This window comes from Scyliorhinus torazame, chromosome 7 (genome assembly GCF_047496885.1).
Source record: "Scyliorhinus torazame isolate Kashiwa2021f chromosome 7, sScyTor2.1, whole genome shotgun sequence".
Lineage (NCBI taxonomy): Eukaryota > Metazoa > Chordata > Chondrichthyes > Carcharhiniformes > Scyliorhinidae > Scyliorhinus > Scyliorhinus torazame.
Window position 1 is genome coordinate 242,284,141 of NC_092713.1, and position 23,352 is coordinate 242,307,492.

General features: G+C 46.4%; 1 protein-coding gene across 1 annotated transcript in view; it reads left to right on the top strand.

Annotated features, from left to right (window-relative positions):
- The window catches only part of unc5a (unc-5 netrin receptor A), a 900,708-nt gene that overhangs the window by 773,360 nt on the left and 103,996 nt on the right, over window positions 1-23,352 (top strand). The window contains exons 10-11 of the mRNA XM_072512209.1: window positions 3,445-3,532; window positions 9,230-9,398. Of these exons, the coding sequence (XP_072368310.1) occupies window positions 3,445-3,532; window positions 9,230-9,398 (257 nt within the window). The remainder of the gene's footprint in view (window positions 1-3,444; window positions 3,533-9,229; window positions 9,399-23,352) is intronic.

Sequence of the window (23,352 nt, forward strand, 5' to 3'; positions counted from 1 at the left end):
TGTTTCACGAATGTAATTTCTCCCACAATAAAATTAAGGACAGTAGCAGTGCCTGGCAAAGAACTACACAGAAATCAGAAAAATAGAAAGGCATCTCGAATAGTAAGGATGCAACTGAGGCATATCTGCCTGTTCTATCGGTAGCTTTCTGTATTTGCTCGCTCACCGACCAGTTATATTTATTGATGTTATTGTTAAAGGGCAGCACGGTAGCATAGTGGTTAGTACAGTTGCTTCACAGCTCCAGGGTCCCAGGTTTGGGTCACTGTCTGTGAAGAGTCTGCACGTTCTCCCCAGGTCTGCATGGGTTTCCTCCGGGTTCTCCGGTTCCCTCTCACAGTCCAAAGATGTGCGAGTTGTAATGATTTCTGTATGTGCATGTACATAAAGGGGTTAATGTGTAATCAGTAGCACCAGATGATCACTAGGGGGCCAGGCAAACAGGGGTATATAAGAAACCACATTGGGTCTCTCTTTCTCTCTTTTGGATGGACTTTGACCAGGACAGGAGTATCAGATAAGCTCAGATGGTTAGTATAGTTACTGTAGTTAGATCTTGTTAACCTTATCATTAGGATCAATGTTAAAGTAAAGAACTCACGCAATTATTGTTATCGTTACTCAATAAATCTTTTGTTACTACTGGACAAGTTCGAGACTTCTTTATCGAGATTCAGAAGATCTCATCAGTAACCAAGGTTTGAGTAACACAAATTACACTCCGTAGTATATCAAAACACACAAAGGTGTGTAATAAAAGATAATACAGGAGCATAATAAAAGACGGGTTAGGTGGATTGGCCATGCTAAATTGCCCTTAGTGTCCAAAAAGGTTAAGTGGGGTTACGGGAATAGGGTGGAGATGTGGGCTTGGGTCGGGTACTCTTTCCAAGGGCCGGTGTAGACTCGATGGGCCAAATGGCCTCCTTCAGAACTGTAAATTCTATGACAACTGAAGAAAATGATGTTCCGTGGTGCACCAATTCTAAATGAGCACCGAACATCTGCAGCTCTCGTCAGGCGCCCCAAATGTGTTATGGGAGCATCTTGTAATTTAAGTAAACATCGAGGTGTTACTGAGCCTAAAGCACAACAGCTGTGCAAGCTGTAGGTGCCACAGACATTTGTAAGTCATATTATGCTGTACATTAAAGATCAGTGTTCAGAAGGCCTCAGCACTATCTAGCGTTAAGAACCAATGCCGGATCTGTTAGGGATTATAGTTTCTGAAGATTGTGTTAGTGAGTCTCAAATCTGATAATGAGGGAAAATATTGCTTGGAGAAGAAGCTCAGAGGTCCGTTGATTAAACACTTCTGACAAAGCGATAAAATGCTGAAATTCCCAAGCAGAAGAAGAATTTGTAATAAGATTCATTTTCAATGCAATTAAGCCTGTAACCACCTTATTCATATGAACATCATCAGAAGTGGCACTTTTTATTTTATCTATTCATGGGATGGAACATCACCAACAAGGCCAGCATTTATTGTTTATCCCTAATTTCCCTTGAGAAGTTCACTTATTAGTCCATTTCAGAGACAGTTAGAAATCAACCGCATTGTTAGGGGCCTGAAGTAACATATAGACCAGGCTGTACAATGATGGCCAATTTGCAACTCTAAAACACATTAGTGAACCAAATATAGTTTTATAATGGTCTGCTAGTTAAATGATCACCTTTATTGAGAGTGGCTGTGGTAAGGTTTTACACATGTCTCCAGATTATTATTTGAAATCTCTGGATTATTAGTCCAGTAGTATAACCACAATGTTACTTATTTAAAATATCTTATTTAAAATGACAGGATCAAGCAAGTGTGCTGCCATGTTAGAATTTGATTCAGGCAGAAGTGAATCCATCATCCTTTTTAAAAAAAAACTTACCCTGTGATAACCAGTTGCACAGTTGGAAAACTGGCAAATTTGAAACTATTGATCCTCTTGCATTGTACTAAAGTACCCTGCTGTCCCTCTTCTGTCCATTACACCCCATTCCCCAAATCAGTTCTGCTGCCTGAATGTAAAATTTTGAATCACTGGATATATGATCAAAGGACAACTAGGTATCCCACTGAGCCCTCCATTCCTCAATACCTGTTCCCAGAGATTTCTGGTCTTTTGAATGCAGTGTTCAGTGTTCTATGTCATTTAATCTGGTTTGCCTTCATTGCATGAATTTTATGAATATAAACGAGTCAAGGGAAGAGAATGCACTATTGCTAAGTTTGCGGATGACACAAAAATAGATGGGAAGGGAAGTGGTGAGGATAACACAGTTTTCAGAGGGATATAGACAGGTTAGATGAATGGGCAAAAATTTGGGCAAATGTAATATAATGTAGGAAAATGTGAAGTTATGAACTTTGGTTGGAAGAATAAAGGAGCTGAATATTATTTAAATGGAGAAAGAATGCATAAACCTGTAGCACAGAGGGATTTACAGATCCTCGTGCATAAATCATGAAAAGTTAGCATGCAAGTTCAGCAGGCAATTGGGAAAGCAAAAATGTTGGCCTTTATTTCAAAGGGAATGGAGTATAAAAACAGGGAAGTCCTCCGAAAACAATACAAGGCACAAGCTAGATCACATCTGGAATACTGTGAACAGTTTTGGTCTCCTTATGTAAGGAAATATATACTGGCATTGGAGGCAGTCCAGAGAAGATTCATTAGATTGATCCAGGATATGAAATGATTTTCTTATGAGGAGAGGTTTAGTAAGCCCGTACTCATTGGAGTTTAAAAGAATTAGAGGCGACCTTATTGAGACATATAGGTATCTCAAGGGACTTGACAGGGTAGATGCTGACTGGGTGTTTCCTCATGTGGGAGAGTCTAGGATCAGAGGGTAAGGGGTCACCCATTTAAGATAGAGATGAGGAGAAATTTCTTCTCTCGGAGAGTAATGAATGTGTGGAAATCCCTACAGCAGAGAGCTGTAGAGGCTGGTGTGTTAAGTATGTTCAAAGCTGAGATAAACAGATTTTTAATCAGTGAGGAAATCAAGCATTATAGTGATAAGGCGGGAAAGTGAAGTTGAAGATTACATCAGATCAGCCATGATCTCGTTGAATGGCGGAGCAGACGTAACAGGCCAAGTGGCCGACTTCTGCTCCTACGTCTTATGACATTATGGTCATCTATTTCACCGTGGATATAAACCCACAAGCATTCATTTAACCCAAAGAAGAGAATAAAATGAGCTGTACTAATGGCATGTGTTGAAAATTCAGTATTAGCCTTATCTGTAAGTTAGAGGGAGTTGTGTGAAAGTAGATGGCACAATACCAAAATGAGACTAATGCATCAAGGTGTGGGGAAACAAATGGTTCCATACAGTTTTTCCACCCAGAAAAAGAGTTTTATAAAGATTTTATTCTGTAAACATTAATTGATATTGAAGTGACAAGAGACAAACTCTAAATTTCTTCTTAATTTATAGGGATTAGTTTACTTATTCCACCAGAAGCCATTCCTCGAGGCAAGATTTATGAATTATATCTTACGGTCCACAAAAAGGAGGATGTGAGGTATGGACTAACTTAATCTTAAATCATGCTGCAATTCCCTTTTACTTCTTCCTAAATTTTCAGCAAGGTTATATGTTTATCCCTTCAGTGCAAAGTCTAGGATCATCATAGGGGGCGGCACGATGGCACAGTCGTTAGCACTGCTGCCTCACAGCACCAGGGACCCAGGTTCAATTCTGACCTTGGGTGACTGTGCGGAGTCTACACAGTCTATCCGTGTCTGCGGGGTTTCCTCCGGGTGCTTGGGTTTCCTCCCACAGTCCAAAGATATGCAGGTTAGGTGGATTGGTCTTGCTAAAATTATCCCTTAGTGGCCAGAGATGCGCAGGTTAGGTGAGGTTATGGGGTTACAGGGACAGGGCGAGGCAGTGGGACTAGGTACATTGCTCTTTCAGAGCAGCGGTGCAGACTCGATGGCCAAGCAGCCTCCTTCTGCACTGTAGGGATTCTATGATTCTACGATCTTTATGCATACATATAACTTTAGTGATCCGGACTGTTGCACAATCTGATGGTAACCTTTTTTTTAATAAATCTTTTTATTGGCATTTCACATATTTATAAGCAGTTGTATATATACACATCACATTTTTCTTGCCCGCGCTAATTTCCTTTATTGTACAGAGAGGTTTAGTTTGTCCTTCGTTTAACTGACCCTTTGTGCATTCCGTTGCCCTCTGGGTCAGTCTATGGTTCCTCCCCCTTTCCTGTTGTCGTCCCCCCCCCCCCCCCCCCCCCCTTCGGCTGTGCTTTCTTATTAGGTTACTCCTCGTTGCTGGCCTCGAACAGGTTTTGGAACAGCCCGACAAATTGCCCCCAAGTATCCAGGAAGCCTTCCTTTGACCCTCGGGTGACGTACTTAATCTTCTCCAGGTGGAGAAATTCCAAAAGGTCAGCGAGCCAGTCTGCAGCAGTGGATGGTGCTGCCGATTGCCAGCCGAGCGGGATTCTCCGGCGTGCGATTAGGGGAGCGAAAGCGAGGGCATTAGCCCTCTTCCCCATGTGTAATTCTGGCTGCTCCGATACCCCAAAGATTGCCACTATTGGGCATGGCTTCACTCTCCCCCCCACAACCTTGGACATTGCCTCGGAGAAGGCTGTCCAGAACCCAGCAAGCTTGGGGCAAGCACAAAACATGTGGGTGTGGTTGGCTGGGCCCCTCTGGCACCGTTCACATTATTCCTCCACCTCCGGGAAGAACCTGCTCATTCGGGTTCTGGTCAGGTGCGCTCTGTGCACCACTTTGAGCTGCATTAGGCTTAGCCTTGCGCAGGAGGAGGTGGAGTTCACCCTGCTCAGTGCTTCGCTCCAGAGTCCCCATCCTACCTCTGTCCCCAGTTTGTCCAGTGGAGTCTGGGCTCCGTCCAGTAGCTATCCATATATTATCCCACATAGCCCCCCCTTCTCGTTGCTTGTGCCTATCAGGTCCTCTAGTCGTGTGGTTTCTGGGGCCCCGGGGTACTCTCCTGTCTCTTTTCGGAGGAAGTGTTTTATTTGAAGGTGTCTCATTTCCTATCCTTTTGCTAGCCTCCACTTCCTCGTCAGTTCGTCTTGTGTCGCCAGTCTGTGCCCTACGTAGAAGTCCCCAACCGTCAATGTGCCCCCGTCCCGCCTCCATCTTTTGAAGGTGGTATCCAGCATGGCTGGGGAATCTGTGATTGCCGCATATGGGAGCCATGGGGGACATTTTGGCTATCCCAAAGTGTTGTCTCAGTTGGGTCCACGTTCTCAGCGTGGCCGCTACCACTGGGCTCGTTGTGTATCTTGTTGAGGATTATGGGAGTACTGCTGTGGCCAGGGCCCAGAGGGTAGTTCCTTTACAGGATGCCTCCTCCATTTGTACCCAATCTGTGTCGGGTTCTTGTACCCATCCCCTCACTCTTTCTGCCGTTGCTGCCCAGTGGTAGTATTGTAGGTTTGGTAAGGCCAAACCCCTTTGATTTTCCTTCTTTGCAGTGTCTGTTTGAGAATTCTTGGGTTCTTACCCCGCCCCCCCCCCCCCCACTCCCCGTTTTGGTTGTTACTAACGCAGTCGCCAATGGCCCGCGATGTTTTTTGACAGAAGGCCTTGTTGGCCAGGAGGTCCGTGTCCAGCCTCCACGTGGGGCCCTGGGCCCGGCCTGTCTCCAACTTCACATCCATATAGTGTGGAGCGTGGTCAAAGATAACTATCGCGGAGTACTCCGTTCCAGTGATCCCTGGAAGCACGGATTTCCCCACTGCAAAGAAGTCGATACGGGTGTATACCTTGTGTACTTTTGAGAAGTATGAAAATTCCTTTTCTCCCGGGTGCAGGAACCTCCATGGGTCCATCGCCCTCATCTGCTCCATAAATGCTCCTAGTTCCCTAGCCATGCCAATCTTTTTCCCTGCTCTGGGGTTTGATCGGTCAGTCAGTGGGTCCTGTACACAGTTGAAGTCGCCCCCCCATGATCAGAACCAGTGTGTGTCAAGGTCGAGGATTTCTGCCATGGTCTTCTTTATGAATTCTTTGTCGTCCCAGTTGGGAGCATACACATTTACCAGTAAGATCGGTGCCCCTTCCAGGACACCGCTGACCATGACATACCGTCCCCCTGGGTCCGTAACTGACTTGGTTTCCGTAAACCTCGCCCTCTTGCTAATTAATATTGCCACCCCCTAGCCCTCGTCCCGTAGCATGAGTGGTATGTCTGTCTCACCCAGCCCTTTCTTACCAGCAGTCGGATCTTCTCCCTCAGGTGCGTCTCTTGTAAATAGATTATGTCTAGATTTAGGCTTCTTAGGTGGGTGAAGACTCTGGATCTCTTCACCGGGCCGTTAAGTCCCCTTACATTCCAGGTAACAATCCTGGTGGGGGGTTTTCAACCCCCGGTCCTGCGGGATCACCGATACTTACCTGGTGGATGCACCCCTGCACTCCGGGATTAACTTCATTCTGGGGCCGTCCCAAATGGCCACGGTCGCCGCTCTCGCCATGATCGGGCCCCAGGGTTCCCTTTTGTCCAGGGGGCACCCAACATGGCCGCCAGCTGTGTGTATGCCACGTGGCTGCGCCCCTGCACTGCAGGGTCTCCCTACACCCTGCAGCCCTCTCGAGTGGTTGTTTGTGGCGCCATCTTGGTTCCTCACCCTGCTCCATGCCCGCCGAGGCCTGTGTTCGTGCTGCTTATCTACCTCACCCTTCTCTTTGCTTCTCTTCTGTTCTGCGCTTTCCCCCCGACTCCTCTCCCCCCCCCATAGTCCCTGTCCATCTGCCCCCCCCCCCATGTTCTTCCCCCCCTTCTGCCCTGTCCCCCCCCCCTCTTTGTGCCAGGTGCTCCCTCGCCCCTGAGAGGCACACCACAGCCCTCCTTTCTTCCTGCCCTTCCGTGTCGGCCATCCTCACTAGCACGGTGGCCCCCCCTCCCAGCACTTGCCCTGGTCTGGTCCTGTTTTACCTTCCTTTTGCTAGCCCTTGCCTCGCCCTCCTGTCCGCCTTTCTCACCCTCGTTCACCTTGCTCCGCTCCCCCCCCCATTGCATTGAGAGATGGAACGAGCCTGGGAACGAGTCAGCACAGTCCCGTGCAGTACACCAAACACGTGTGTACAGTTCGTGATCCTATTGTCTCTGTTTGCGGTCTGCCGCTGCTCTTTGTTCCGATTGTTCCTTTCTTTTCCATCACCGTCGCTTTCATGATGGCCGTTGCGGCTGTTCATCCCCCAGTTTGTTCGCTCTAACAAACTCCTCCGCTGCCGCTGGGGTGTTAAAAAACAGCTCCTTCCCCTCAAATGTTACCCAGAGTTTGTCCTGGAATAACATCCCAAATTTCACATTACTTTTATAGAGTGCTGATTTGGCCCTGTTGAATTCAGCCCTTCATTTGGCCAGGTCAGCCCCAATGTCCTGGCACACCTTTATGATCTTCCCTTCCCACATGCTCGATTTCGCCTGCCGGGCCCACTTTAGGATTTTCTGTCTGATGGTAACCTTGAATACTTTATGCAGGACTTCATCTGGGTAGAATGCCTAGAAGAAAATCAATGATCTTTTATGTTACAAATTTAAGTGGGCAGAAATTTGGGCTCCATCGGATGCAATTTTTCTTTGTGACTCCTATCAAGGCTACATCTTGTGGCGTAGCAGTAGTCGCCCTGCCTCTGAACCAGAAGCTCCGGTTCAATTCCCACTCCAAGACTTGATGACAAAGGAACATCATAAAGTAGCCAAACTTGTAAATCCGTTTAACATATGGCTGTGGCAGGGACTAAGAGTGGGAGTGATTCCTGATCAGTCACCTGCAGAAGGCATTGGCAAACCAATGCAGTTCCAAGCATAACCATGAACCCGTGATCACCAATGCCCTCTTAGGACTTGGCACCTGAATAGAGAGAGACACCTATCCAGGTTATCTTCCACTCCCAATTGCTGTAGAGGGATAATTTATTTTACATTTACTATGTTGTTAAATGATGGGGAGTGGGGGGGCCCCTCTGGAATTTCAAACACTATCCTATTTTTATATCACATATAAATAGACAGTTATCCTGCAGCCACCATGAGAACGAAGGCATCAGTATTGGTTCCAGTCTGGTAACGTATTCTCTCCAGCTGGAATATTCCTACCCATAGACAGCTCTTAGTTCAGGATTTATGCTGGACCCTACACTTAATAACTAAAGTTATTTAAGATCTGTTTCTCTGGGGGCTTGTTGCATTTCTTACTAGAGTCTAGTCAGGACTTGATTCCAGAGTGTAATTGCAGCTTTAGTTTTGCCATGAATGCATGCTTAAACTTATTAAGTGTTTATTAACATAAAATTAAAATTTACAATTTGGCTTGAAAAACAGGGGATTGCAGTTTATTCATTTGATGAAATCCATCAATGTCATTTCCTAGAGGTGTTTATCTAAAAGCAACAATTACCTCAGTATTTTTTTCTGAAATATCACCATATCATAACATATGTTAGGCATCTCATTAGTTTGTTGTATTTGGCACATTATCATTATTTTCAGTCTCTGTAAACATTGAGGAGGGAATTCTCCGTCCATTCACACCGGCGGGATTTGCCGGTCCTGTTGTAGTAAATGGAGTTCTGGCTGAGCGCCAAGTTCTCTGTTCCAGCTGGCAGTGGTGGAAGGCCGAACTCTGATTGGAGAACCCTGGCCTAAGTCTCTAAGAGAAGTAGAATGACAATGATGTGCTGTCGAATGACATACACTTGCAGCCATGACTCATCACTCACTACGTTCTGATCTAAGCTGTGCTTTTGGTTCTAGTTGTAAAGCTGAGAAAAAGCCTTGCTCATGAGGGAAAGCAGAACTGAATGCTTGGCCCCTGTGTTAATTCTTTCCATCACAGAATTTCAGAGTTTTTGTACCATATAACACTTGTTTAATAAACAAAGTTATAAGTCCTGAAATTTGTAAAGTAGAATTCTCGATCTACAGGGAACCAAAGTAAACTCGTAACCCAAAATATTCTCATAATTCTGGGGCCAAGAGAAAACCTACACAGTCCTCACATAGTTAAATAGCATATAGGTCTCCTAATATCTTAGTCCAGAAAGAGAACGGCAATCTTCACATATTATTGTTTGAGTTAAGTGAGCTTATTAAAGTGCATTTGGAGCTAAATTGTAAAATAAATAATAGCAAGCATAGAACTGAATTATACATTTTATGCATTTTATTCTGTATTGTTCATTACATTTTTACCATTTTTATAATTGAGGTTACCTCTAGCAGGGTGCCAGACCCTGCTTAGTCCAGTTGTAAGCTGTGGGCCTCCAGGTGTCCTGCTAACTGGGCCAGTCATTCTTAGCATTCAGCACTGCGCAGAAGGAAATCTGGAGAACTGGTCCATAAAGCTGAAGAAACAATCACCTCAAGGAAACTGGGAGGTAAAGGAACAATAATGTTGTACGTTTCATTCTCATGTATGACAGTTTTAATTAAAGGATAACCAATGTTAAAATAATGCTGTAAGAAACAACATACTACATAACTAATACATTTTTCATGTTCCGTTGATTAATCTGAAGGTTTGGGTAAATATAGAAAATGGCATCAGAGTAACAGAAACTTTGTCCATAGATCCACCTAATGGTCACAGCCTGTAGCTACCTCACAGCAGTTGACCAGTAATATTGAATGCAAAATATTGATGTAATTTACAAAATGTGAAACAGTGACAAATAATCCAACAATTACGATGTTAATAAGTAAAGTTATAGACTGAAAGTGCATGCTCAATGCTAGATTTTTAATAGTATACAGATATCTACATTTGAAGGAGTTATTAAAATGTGCTTTATTTGCTATTGAAATATAGGTGACAATGGACAAAGCAGCATGTATTGGCCAGAATTCATTGCCTACCAAGCATTTAGAATCAGTCACATGATCAGAGACTGGGATCATGTAGACCATGTAAAGGTGACATGTTCCGTTTTCTGGAACCTGTTAGCAAATTAGTTGTATTTTTACGAGAATCCAGCTGTCTTAAAGCTCATCCAGCTCACAAATTAGTATACTTATTGAATTTGATGTTCTATCAGTCAGTGTCATTTATAAATAATTCTTGAAGCTGAACTCCAGAATTAATCTATTATCAACAAATATCATGAACTGATTTGAATTATTCTTTCTGTTTCAATGGTTGTATTCGGAAAGTTTTGGCAAAACAACATCACTATCTTCTTTGTAAATGGGAATAAATGGAAAGGTAATTTATCAAAGTCAAGATTTTGTTTGCATAATTATGTTGGTGCAATGCACCTGCACTGTATCATTCATCAAGCCAACATTAACATGCCACTTAAGATATGTGATGATAGTTTTGATTTAACATTCCCTAATTCCTCTCTTTTATTCAGTAACTATGGAAATCCTACCATAGAAATTAAGTCCCGTAAGCACAGATGGATAACAACTGAAACATTGCTATACTACTCATTTTCCACTCCCAAAAAGGATGCAAAGTTCATAACAAATCTATGGTTACTTGGGACCTTGTTAATGAGCTTTCAAAGGTATTTTCTAGCAGTTAGGGAACCAGAAACAAGAAGATATGAAATAGCTCATTAGTTGAGTTAGAATGAATTTTAAAAATGAGCAGTTAAATCTTGAAAAACGTAATGATTTCAGTGCTGTGATTGATAGAAGAGGTCTGTCCAGGGGCACAAGTTTGACTAAGGATTAAGCGCGTGCCCAGCGCCAGTTACTATCAGCTTGCAAATAGTTGTCTGCACCATGCTTGTTGTTACTTTAATCATTTCATCATCCTTCAGCTTAAAGGTACAAAACTGTTGAGAGGTTCCAATGCGGTGTTCAGCTGTAAGCTCTTGCATGAACCCCAATGCTTGGATGCTGAAATACTTTCTTATAAGTACAAACAGCTTTGGTGAAGAGTGCAGGAGGGCATGCAAGGAGCAGCACCAGGCAAATCGAAAACCGTGCTGCCAACTTGGTGAAGCTACAACTTGCATGCCAATCAGTATAATCAGCAAGCATTTGAGCGAAGTGATTCCACAACCAATGGATCAGATGTAAATTCTACAGTCTCGCCACATGCAGTCATGAATGATTATTGTTCAACCAAGGCAGTCAATGAGGCTTTAGATGATTATTTGAATATATCAATGCACAGTGGGTATGGGGAAAATGCAGGAGAATGGCACTGTTATGATGCTCATTCGCAGATCCGGTGCAGATACAGTGGACCAATTGGGCCCCTTCTGTGCTGTAACAATTCTATGATTCTCTAATGGACAATTGTTGTGCACAATTGAACAACTCACTGGAGGTGGAGGCTCCTCAAATTCTCATTCTCAATGACGGGGGAGCCCAGCACATCGTTGTGAGAGATGAGGCTGAAGAATTTGTTACAATCTTCAGCCATAAGTGCCAAGTGAGTGATCCATCTCGGAAGTCAGTATTCAGCCAATTCAAGTCACTGCCCCAATTTGAAGAAACGGTTGAAGGTACTGGACATTTCAAAGGTTATGGGCCCTGTCAATATTCTGACAATATTGCAGAACTTGCCATGCCCCTAGCGAAGCTATTCCAGTACAGCTACAACACTGGCATCTATCTACCCAGCAATGCCCAGGTATGTCCTGTACATAAAAAGCAGGACAAACCTATTCAGCCAATTACCACACCATCAGTCTACTTTTTATCGTAAGTAAAATGATGAAAGCGATCATCAACAGTGCTATCAAGTGGCGCTTATTTAGCAATAACATGCTTACTGAGACTTAGTTTGGGTTGCGCCAGGGTTACTCAGCTCCTGAAATCATTACAACCTTGATTCAAACATGGAGAAAAGAGCTAAACTCCAGACATAAGGTGAGAGTGATTGTCCTTGAAGTCAGAGCAACATTTGCCTGAGTGTGACACCAAGGAGCCCGAGCAAAATTGGAATCAACAAGAATTGTGTGTGTGTTGGGATCTGCTCTGGGATTGTATTAAGCTCCTTGCCATGTTTTTAGACAACGTTGAGGATGACGTTGCAGCCGTGCAGATGCAGTGCAAAGAGACTTCTTTTAAATCGTTATGAATAGCTGATGATCTGATGCAGCAGTTGCAGGATGATCATATATGAAGTCATGAAATTTCTGACAGGCGAAGACTGAAGCAAGAAGTTCCTTTTCGATCTGTGCATAATTAGTCTCAGTGTCAGCAAGGACCTTTGATGCAAACACTATTGGTCTGTCATTATGGATGCAGACTGCACTGAGTACGTGCTGGGAGGTGTCTGCTGATATGAGTAAGGGTGCTCAAACATCAAAGTATTGCAGCACCGGTGGAGCTGTGAGCGTTTGTTTGTGTCTGTTGAAGACCGCTGTTTGACGCTCTTGTCAGCACCATTCGATGTCCTGGTACAGAGCTTGATGAAGAGGGGCAGTGACCTCATTATAACACAGGGTAAACTTAGGAAGATAATTTATCATACCAAGGAGCACTGAAAAGCATGCTTGTCCATGGGGATAGCCATCTGTCATATAGCCATTGTCGTGTCTGGATCAGGTTTTAAGCCATCGGTTGTGAGTAAATGGATCACGTAAGAAACATGGTTGACCCTGAATCAACATTTTGCAGGGTTGAGCTTTAATTGGATGGTCCTGATTCAGTTAAGGATGAAACAAGGACGTGCATCATGTTCTTTCATAGAATGACCCAAAACAAGGATGTCATCAACAATGATATTGCATGGCAGCACGATGGCGCAGTGGTTAGCATTGCTGCCTCACGGCGCCGAGGTCCCGCTCTGGGTCACTGTCCGTGTGGAGGTTGCACATTCTCCCCGTGTTTGCGTGGGTTTCGCCCCCACAACCCAAAGATGTGCAGAGTAGGTCGATTGGCCACTCTAAATTGCCCCTTAATTGGAAAAAATGAATTGGGTACACTAAATTTATTTTTAAAAAACAATGATAATGCGACGGTTACCTGAAAAGAGTTGCTCCATGCACTGCTGGAAAACCTCACTGCTTGTGGAGATCCCATAGGGCATAAGTTTCAAGGATTCTTCACCTTAACGGAATCTGACAGAGCCTACATTTTGCATCAAGATTGATGAACACCTTGGCATTTGGCCTGTCCGGTATCAGCTATTCCACTGTCTTCATAGGGTGATGTTGTCTGAACTGTGCTTTATTCAAGTGAATTGGGTCAGTACATATCTTTTTGTACTGAAGCTCATGCAGACATGTTGTCATCCGATGCATCTCATTGACGACTTTCTGCTTCACGGCTACTGGTACTCTTCTTGGAGCACAGACCATTGGTGGTACTGAATCATCTAGTTTCATGTGGTATACAACTTGCCAATGATGTCTCATTGATGAGATTTTATATGCTGTCATCTCTAGGGTTAGGAATTGTGGGGAAGGCACTTCTGGATCAAGTTGAATGAACCTCAATGCAAAGCTGTCCCGAAGCCTTAGTAATAGCTCAACATTCTGGTCACCTATATGGAACATGACTTTTCTCTCTGTACAGGGGAGGGTTGCGACAACTTCAGTGTGGATTGTCTGTCCACAAGAAAGCCATGAGGTGTGTCTGAGTGCTGGGATCTGGAGCTGCACGGGGATCTACTTCCTGTAACATTTGGCTGGATAGTACATTATCCTTCACTCCAGTATCAATCTTTAAGTTTGGTGTTACTACTAATTATGTTGAGATGGTGAAGATCTTACCCTTTCCTGTGATGCTGTCAACACTGTTGTAACATAGGGAGTGATCTAACTAAAGTGGAACAGAGTCCCATGACGAGCGAGTTCAGCACGGTGTTGCCTGGTGCTCGCAGCACCGAGAAACAGCACGCTAAATGTTTCAATTCAGGGCCTTAGCGGGGAACTCCCTGCGAGGTCGCACTTAGTCCGTTTCCTGCACTGAGGAGTTCCACTCACCAGAACTCCTCAGTGCAGGAAATGATCGGGACATTGTTTAAATATGGCGTCCCGATCAATTGACCCCACGTGCGACCCCCAAATTCCCCCCTCCCCTCCCCCTCCTCCCCTCCCCCTCTCTCACACACACACAACTTACCTATAAGGAGGTCTTTATGACCCCCCCCCTCACACGCACAGGTCACACCCTAGCCCAATCCCCAGTCTGGGAAAAATGCCAGCCTAACTCCTTGGCACTGCCCCGGCAGTACTACCTGGGCATCTTGGCAGTGCCAAGATGGCACCCTGCCCAGCGAGCAAGAATGTGGGCCTTCTAACCCCTGGGAGTTCTCCACAAGTGCCGTTCCGTCTGGTCCCTGTTTGTGGGGACCAGCACTGAACAGCGCTCGCCCGAGGTCTCCGAGGTGAACAGGTTAGATCCCAACACCTTGGGTAGATCATAGGACTGTATATTAGAGTGAGACTAGCTGTCTTGCTCTAATATGCAGATTTGTAAAATAGTGAAACCCCACAATGGCCAGGATACAGATCATGACGTCTCGCGAGATCACATCATATCTCCTGAGGCGCGGTGAGCTAGGTCGATCCCGGATGAACTAGCATCTACTGGCAATGCCACACTGCCTTTCAGGCGCAATGCAGCCGGTAGATCGTGTCTAATGTGTTATTGAGGCACGATCAATTTGACTGGAGACGAAGTTGAATCCAAACTGAGGCTTTATTAGTATCAGATGTGTGGCCTCCCACAGCAGCTGGCGAAATGGCTGCGAGCTGGAGGCCGCGCATATTTATAACCTGCCTCCTGGGTGGAGCTAGCATGCAGGGGCCACAGGTGAACTTGTTGTGCAGGTTCTACCGTACAACCTCTAATATCAGAACACAGTGGTTTACCACATTCACCCCCTGTTAAAATTGAGTCCGGCGGGGGTGGTGGATAACTATATACAATTAGCAATTTTTAATATTTACAGAGCAGAAAAAAAAAATGTCTCTGGTTATCCGGCGGGCCGGTCAGAGGTTCAGCCGGTCCAGTGCCTTGACGGTCCTTTGAGATCGGCGAAGTGGTGACGGCGCTGTTGCCGCTGTCATGGTCGAAGTTGACTCTGGGAGCGTGCCAAAATCCTCTTCATCAACGGGGGTGGGCAGGGGGAGGACGGACGGTCCTAGGGGGGGTGATGCGGGCGGCGGGGGAGGGGAGAGTGGCACCGGGGACGATGGGGGTGGTGTGGGGGTGGAATCTGCTGGTGCCAGGTCCCTGAAGGAGACGGTATCCTGGCGGCTGTTGGGGAATGCCACATAGGCGTACTGTGGGTTTGCGTGGAGCAGGTGCACCCTTTCCACCAACGGATCCGCCTTGTGGAGCCGCACATGTTTACGGAGAAGCACGGTTCCCGGAGCTGTGAGCCATGTTGGGAGCGATACCCCTGATGTGGACTTCCTGGGGAAGGCAAAAAGACGTTCATGTGGTGTACTGTTAGTAGCAGTACAGAGTAATGAGAGAATGGAATGCAGTGCATCAGGGAGGACCTCTTGCCAGCCGGAGGCCGGGTGATTTCTGGACCGCAGGGCCAGCTGGATGGCCCTCCATACTGTCCCATTCTCCCTTTCTACCTGTCCGTTTCCCCGGGGATTGTAGCTCGTTGTTCTGCTGGAGGCGATACCCCTGCTGAGCAGGAACTGACGTAGCTCATCACTCATGAATGAGGATCCCCTGTCACTGTGGATGTAGGCGGGGAAGCCAAACAGAGTGAAGATAGAATTAAGGGCTTTAATGACGGTGGCAGACGTCATGCGGGGCATGCAATAGCGAAGGGAAACCGGGAGTATTCATCGATCACACTGAGGAAATACGTGTGTCGATCGGAGGAGGAGAGGGGGGCCTTTGAAATCCACGCTGAGGCATTCAAAGGGGCGGGAGGCCTTCACCAGGTGTGCGCGGTCCGGCCGGTAGAAGTGCGGCTTGCACTCCGCACAGTCCTGGCAGTCTTTGGTGATCGTCCTAACTTCCTCGACGGAGTAGGGCAAATTTCGTGCCTTAATGAAATGGTACAACCGAGTGACCCCTGGGTGACAAAGGCTGTCGTGCAGGGTCCGGAGTCGGTCTACTTGTGCGCTGCCACATGTACCTCGAGATAGGGTGTCTGGGGGCTTGTTGAGTTTACCAGGGCGCTACTTAACCTCGTAATTATAGGTGGAGAGCTCGATTCTCCACCGCAAGATTTTATCATTTTTGATCTTGCCCCGCTGTGTGTTGTTGAACATGAAGGCTACCGACCGTTGGTCAGTGAGGAGAGTGAATCTCCTGCCGGCCAGGTAATGCCTCCAAAGTCGCACAGCCTCAACGATAGCCTGGGCCTCTTTTTCGACTGATGAGTGCCGAATTTCGGAGGCATGGAGAATGCCACGGGCCTGCCTGCCTGGTTGAGGGTGGCGGCGAGGGCGATGTCCGATGCGTCGCTTTCTACTTGGAAAGGAAGTGTTTCATCTACAGCGTGCATTCCAGCTTTGGCAATATCAGCTCTGATCCGGGCGAAAGCCTGTTGAGCCTTAGCTGTCAGGGGGAAATGAGTGGACTGTATGAGTTGGCGGGCCTTGTCCGCATAGTTTGGGACCCACTGCATGTAATATGAGAAGAACCCCAGGCAGCGTTTGAGGGCATTGGGGCAGTGGGGGAGGGGAAGCTCCATGAGGGGGCACATGCAGTCGGGATCGGGCCCCAGAACTCCGTTCTGGACCACGTAGCCGAGGATGGCTAAGCGGTTTGTGCGGATCACGCACTTCTCCTTGTTATACATGAGGTTGAGGAGAGTGGCGGTGCGGAGAAATTTAGCGAGGTTGGCGTCGTGGTCCTGCTGATGATGGCCGCAGATGGTCACATTGTCTAGGTACGGAAACGTGGCCCACAAGCCGTACCGGCTGACCATTCGGTCCACCTCACTTTGGAAGACCGAAACCCCATTGATGACGCCGAAGGGGACCCTAAGGAAGTGATATAGCCGGCCGTCTGCCTCGAAGGCGGTGTATGGCCAGTCCGATTTACGGATGGGGAGCTGGTGGTAAGCGGATTTCAGGTCCACCATTGAGAAGACCCGTTACTATGCAATCTGGTTAACCATGTCAAATATGTGTGGGAGGGGGTACGCGTCGAGCTGCGTGTACCTGTTGATGGTCTGGCTGTAGTCTACGACCATTCAGTTTTCCTTCCCAGACTTAACCACTACCACTTGAGCTCTCCAGGGGCTGTTGCTGGCCTCGATGACACCCTCCCGAAGCAACCGCTGGACCTCGGACCAGATGAAGGCCTTATCCTGGGTGCTGTACCATCTGCTCCTGGTGGCGACGGGTTTGCAATCTGGAGTTAGATTGGCAAAGAGGGAAGGAGGATCGACCTTTAGGGTCGCGTTGCTGCACACAGTGAGGAGTGGTAAGGGTCCGCCGAATTTAAGGGTCAGGCTCTGGAGGTTGCACTGGAAGTCCTGGCCGAGGATAAGTGCAGTGCAGAGGTTAGGGAGGACGTAGAGGTGAAAGCCGTGGAACTCTACACCTTGGACTGTGAGCGTGACCGTGCAGTAACCCCGGATCGCTATGCGATGGGATCCGGAGGCCAGGGAGATACTTTGATTGGTAGGGTGTACCTTAAGGGAGTAGCGTCTTACCGTATTTGGGTGTACAAAGCTCTCGGTGTTCCCGGAGTCCAGTAGGCAGGAGGTCACATGGCCGTTGACTTTCACGCTGGTGGATGCGTTGGCCAGATTATGTGGTCGGGACTGGTCGATTGCCATGGAGGCGAGCCGCGGTTGATCATCGGGTAGTGAGGCGGTCGTTGAGTTGAGGTCCTGGTCCGCCATTGGTGTCCATGTGCTGCGGGGTGGACAAGATGGCGGTCCCCGGAGATCCTGGGGATTACAAAATGGCGGCGCCCATGGAACACATGTTGCGGGGGTGGAGCAAGATGGTGGCACCCATGAAACGCACGTGTTGCGTGGAGGAGAAGATGGCGGCGCCCATTGGTCGCACATGGCCTGGGGAGGAGGATGGCGGCGCCCATTGTCCGTGACCGGGGGGGTGGTGGGGGCGACCGCGGCCGCTGAGTGGCCCTTCTTCCCACAGGCCTTACAAAGGGCAGCGTGGGCCGGGCAGCATTGGCGGGGGTGTTTTTGCTGGCCGCAAAAATAGCATCGGGGCCCCTCGGAGATCACTGGCTGGCGCGTAGCGCAGGCGTATTGGGTGGATAGCGCCCCCGCTGGGGCAGCTGCATGTGGGGCCCATGAAGTGTAGGAGGAGTGGGCCGCGCGGTTGGGGGCGTAGGACTGGACATTGCGCAGGGCGACCGTCATGGAGAGCGCTAGTGTTTTAGTCTCTACGAGGTCACGCGTGGCCCCTTCTGGGAGCCGCTGCCTGATAACATCAGAACCAATCCCAGTTACAAAAGCATCCCGCATAAGGAGATCCGAGTGCTCCTTAGCTGTAATGTCCTGGCAGTCACAGTCCCGAACTAGTGGGATCAGGGCCCTCCAGAAGTCCTCGATTGACTCACCAGGTAGTTGAGTACGCGTTGCGAGCGCGTGTCAGGTGAAGAGCGTGTTCGTCTTCTGTTCATAATTTTCTTTGAGTCGAGTCATGGCATCAGCATAATTGGGCGCATCCTGGATCAGCGGGAAGACTTTGGAGCTGAGTCTGGAGTACAATATTTGAATCTTCTGAGCCTCTGGAACAGGGGTCGGCGCCAAGTTGCTAATCGCTTCGAAGCAAGCTAGCCAGTGCTGGGAGTCCTTTCTGGTGTCGCTTGCGTGTGGATCCAGCTGCAGGCGAACTGGTTTAATCCGGAGGTCCATCTTCTGAATCTGATACTAATAAATTGAGGCACGATCAATTTGACTGGAGGTGAAGTTGAATCCAAACTGAGGCTTTATTAGTATCAGATGTGTGGCCTCCCACAGCAGCTGGCGAAATGGCTGCGAGCTGGAGGCCGCGCATATTTATAACCCGCCTCCTGGGCGGAGCTAGCATGCAGGGGCCACAGGTGAACCTGTAGTGCAGGTTATACCGTACAACCTCTAATATCAGAACACTGTGGTTTACCAGTTATGGAGGCTCTGCAGCTTCACTGCTTAGGTTGAACTCCAATTCATTCACCTGACTGACGCTCCTACCCCTGGAGGATCAAACAGCTGCCATGTTGCTGATGGCTTGGATCTGTGGTTTCATTTCCCACATTAGTTGCATCTTCTACCATTTGCAAAACAAGCTGTTCTGTTTGGTGGGTGCTGGCCAATGCAGTTGGAGCAGGGCATCGCCTGTACTGCGAATACTTCAGTTTCCTGTCTAAAATCTCTGCTTCGTTTCTCTGTTTGTTCATGGAAAATACAAATATTGATGGTTGCTTATAATTTTCAGTCTTTTTCTCGCAGTAGCTCCTTGTGGACTGAATCACTATCTTGTCCTCAAACTGCTCTATCCCTGATTAGGCCTTCAGTGAGAGTTCCAAATGCACATTTCTTTGTCGATATTCTGAGGGTGAGCATGTAAGATTGTATTGCTTCATCTGCTTTTTGGTTTGTTCTCAAATTGTTTCTGGATTATTTTGGAGTCTCCTATTTGCTCCTCTGTCTGGAAAGCAAACAACGGTAATTTTTTCGACAGCCTCGGGGCCAACAATGTTTAATCGGGTAAGAACTTGCACCTTTTTTGACTTGTCAGAGAGTGCAGCACCACAGTAAATATGCCACTCCTTCTGGAACCCTTTCCAACTATCCGCAGTAATTTCATCAAAGACAAGTGGTTCGATGTGACAAAGTCCTTGTGCCATATTGCCTACTCCTGACACCATGTGGAAAGTTGTGGGTTCCCTAAATCACCGACAGTAAGGACTTCCAACAAAGGTAGATTTATACCTAAGCTCAACAGCTACACATAGTACTTGTGCTCTGCCTGCGCTTCTAGGGGTCAGTCCTGCTCTCCTGTCATGTGACCTCTTTTGTAGGCGCATCATCGTGTTCTCATGCGACCACTTAGTCTACACAGATCAAGTAGATTTTCTGTGTTGCTTTGGAATGTTTGAAGTCTGCTCCAAAAACTGACCATTTTTTTGAGGTCAAACTAATCTCCAGGGTGAGTTTCTGTTAATTACGCTGTTGGTGAGCTTTCAAAAAGACTCCATAAAAATATGCTTTTCAGATTTTATGACACTTTGATCATTTTTTAAGTACGGTTCTAATTTTACTATGGAACTGACTGCTGCCCACCAGTGTAATTGTAAATGTATCTGTTGCGTTTTTAAAAAAGTAGTTTCAATTATTTCAAATCAGGTTACACACAGCTGGCTGACCAGATACTCTCATTAAATATGTTTATTTATTGCGATAAACACATTTTCAACTGTGGTAATCAAACTAGAACGGGTTATCCTTCGAGGCATATTTTTAATGCAAATTTTATTAAAAATCATTACTTTCCAAAATGTTGCCCAATCCTGGTTCATGGGAGATTTTATGCTCGTCAATATGCAAATGAGTTTGAAGGTTCCCTTGAGCAAAGTAAAATCACTTTGCAAAGCAAGTTCAATTTGAGCACAATTTTCACCCAAATCTAAAAATCCTGGCAGCTATGTGTAGACCATTGAATTCTGATTGGTGGATTAAAGAATCTTGGAAAATTAAACCATATTTTTTTTTAATGATTTTTAGCATACCAATTGCAGTCCAACCTTGAATAAAAATGTGCATTGTGTTCCCCAATGCTACATCTGTTTAGCATGTATATGCAAATGATAGTTGGCTCATATATTTGATTTATAATTCACGTACAACAGGCTTAGATGTAACTTTGTGTGTGGTACATAATGGTAGTCTAGGGCATTAGCGCCAGGGGTTTCTTTCTTTTACAGTTGCTGTGTGGTCATTGCTTTCAATAAGTAGTGCTCACCAATATTCCCCCTAAGCTGCAGGTCACACACACGTTGGTCCCTTCAATTACAGCGTATGCATGGCAGTGCAAAAAAAAGTAAGCATCTCATGCACTTCACAAAGGTCAGCTGTGGACTCCAAAAATTAAATTAGAGGATACTTTGGTGCAGACAATCATTTGAGCAAAGGCATGTCATGACGTACAACTACCACTGACTCGAGTCTGTTTATGCATTAACTCGTTGCCAACACTGCCTCCTTTCGGGAAGATGGACTGTTTGGAAGAAAAGTGAAGTTTCCTGCATTGTCACTTGGCACATATATGTAATTAAGCACTACTCTTAAGAGTTCACTGCCTAAGGTCCCGAGCTTTTCGCAGGTGAGAGTGGCTGTTGGGACGTCCATCTGCCCTGGCCAATTTGGGATGCAAATTCTTCTTATCTTTTAAATCATTCACAGACTGAAGCTACAGCAATGGCTGTCGAGTGAGTTCAGAACACGGGCCGCTTCTCTGGTGTCCCATCTCCAATTCCCATCCCACTAATTGGCTGGCAGATCTGTCTCCCCTCCAATTAGGCTTCAGCGGATAATATGATGGAAATGAAACAAGGCAGTCTTTGTGACAGGAAAGAGAGGAGGTCTGAACCTCAGCTCAGAGTGAAGTGAATGTAAATAACCCTGGTTCAGCCTGAGCTGTTTGTGAGTGACTGGATGCAGTCAGTGGTGATAAAGACATATCTGTGAAGTGGGCCAAAGAAAGGTGGGAATAAATGAAACCTCTTTGCACCAGATGTAATATAGGATCAAAAAGCACCAATTTAATGGCACTGAACCCTTATCCCTAAGAGCACCAGAAATACATTGACCCTAAATTAGGACAATTATGCAAATGCCCCTGGTCGCCAAGTAAACCAGGTGGTAGTTATTTACGTATCTAAAGAAAGAGATCTAACAAAAGTGTTCAGACTCGTTCCTAATTTGGATGAAACTTTGCTCCCAGCTTGAAATGAAAATGAAATGAAAATCGCTTATTGTCACAAGTAGGCTTCAAATGAAGTTACTGTGAAAAGACCCTAGTCGCCACATTCCGGCGCCTGTTTGGGGAGGCTGATACGAGAATTGAACCGTGCTGCTGGCGTGCCTTGGTCTGCTTTCATGAGCTATAAGGAGTAGGAAGGGTCCTTTGAGTTATACATGATTCGTAATGGCCACTTCAGGCATGTGATTAACCTCCTTTTTGTTGTCTTGTCCACTCTGAAACGTACTGGGGGTCACTGCCAGTGAGGCAAGCAGCTTGAAATTGATTCTCTTAAAATTGGTTAAAAGGAAATTACTGTGGATATTGGAATCTGAAACCAAAGAGAAAATGCTGGAAAATCTCAGCAGGTCTGGCAGCATCTGCAGGGAGAGAAAAGAGCTAACGTTTTGAGTCCAGGTTGACAGGTTTCAGTAATTTACCTAATTTATGAGAATAAGGCTTGAGATCCAATATAGGATGATTCTTATACTTCCAGGTTCCGGTACACACAATCCACACACCATTAATTATCTATCCATAAGTGGACCATTCCAATTTCTACTCCAGCACGTTGGCCTTCACAATTTTTAGCTGAAGTCAGTTACAGCTACACAGGCAGACGGGGGCGGGGGGGGGGGGGGGGGGGGAATGTCAAAAGAGATGGGAGGAAGGTAGAAAGGGTGCCATGCTTACTCGAATGCAAAAGCCATGAGATATAGATAGTACAAATCCTTTCTACAACCAATAGATTGGGTCAAAGCACTGGAATCATGTTACATTTAGTCATATATGGTCGTGAACTATCCATCAAATAGTGTCCTAATTCTCAAGACTGAAAGATCTCTGCATTTGAGTGCCACCGTCTTCACTTAGAAATCTCAGCATATGAGAGGTCCTCACAATCACAAGTGCCAGTCCTTAGCCAATCTGATTCACTCAGTAACACACAGAGACAGCTGCATTCTCTAGAAATGGTAGTGTCTATAGGCTTTGATATCATCGTGATTATTGTAGGCCGAGTGGTCACGTGAGAACATGATGACGCGGCTACAAAAGAGGTCAAGTGGGCAGGATCGATTGCCGGGTGCACGGGCATAGTTTAGTTCAGGAAAAAAACTACCTTTATTGGATGTCCTTGTTGTCGTGATTTAGGGAACCTGCAACATTCTACATGATGTCAGGAGTTGGCTGTATGACACTAGGACTTTGCCACATCGGCCCACCTGCCTTTGATGTGAACAATGCAGAGAGCTGGGAAAGGTTCCAGAAGGTGTGGCATATTTACTGTGGTGCTGCACTCTCTGGCAAGTCAAAAAAGGTACATGCTTATACCCTATTAAAGCACACGCGTACCAATACCATCGAGAAATTCCAGGTGGATTGGCCATGATAAATTGCCGTTAGTGTCCAAAATTGCCCTTAGTGTTGGGTGAGGTTACTGGGTTATGGGGATAGGGTGGAGGTGTGGACCTTGGGTAGGGTGCTCTTTCCAAGAGCCGGTGCAGACTCGATGGGCCGA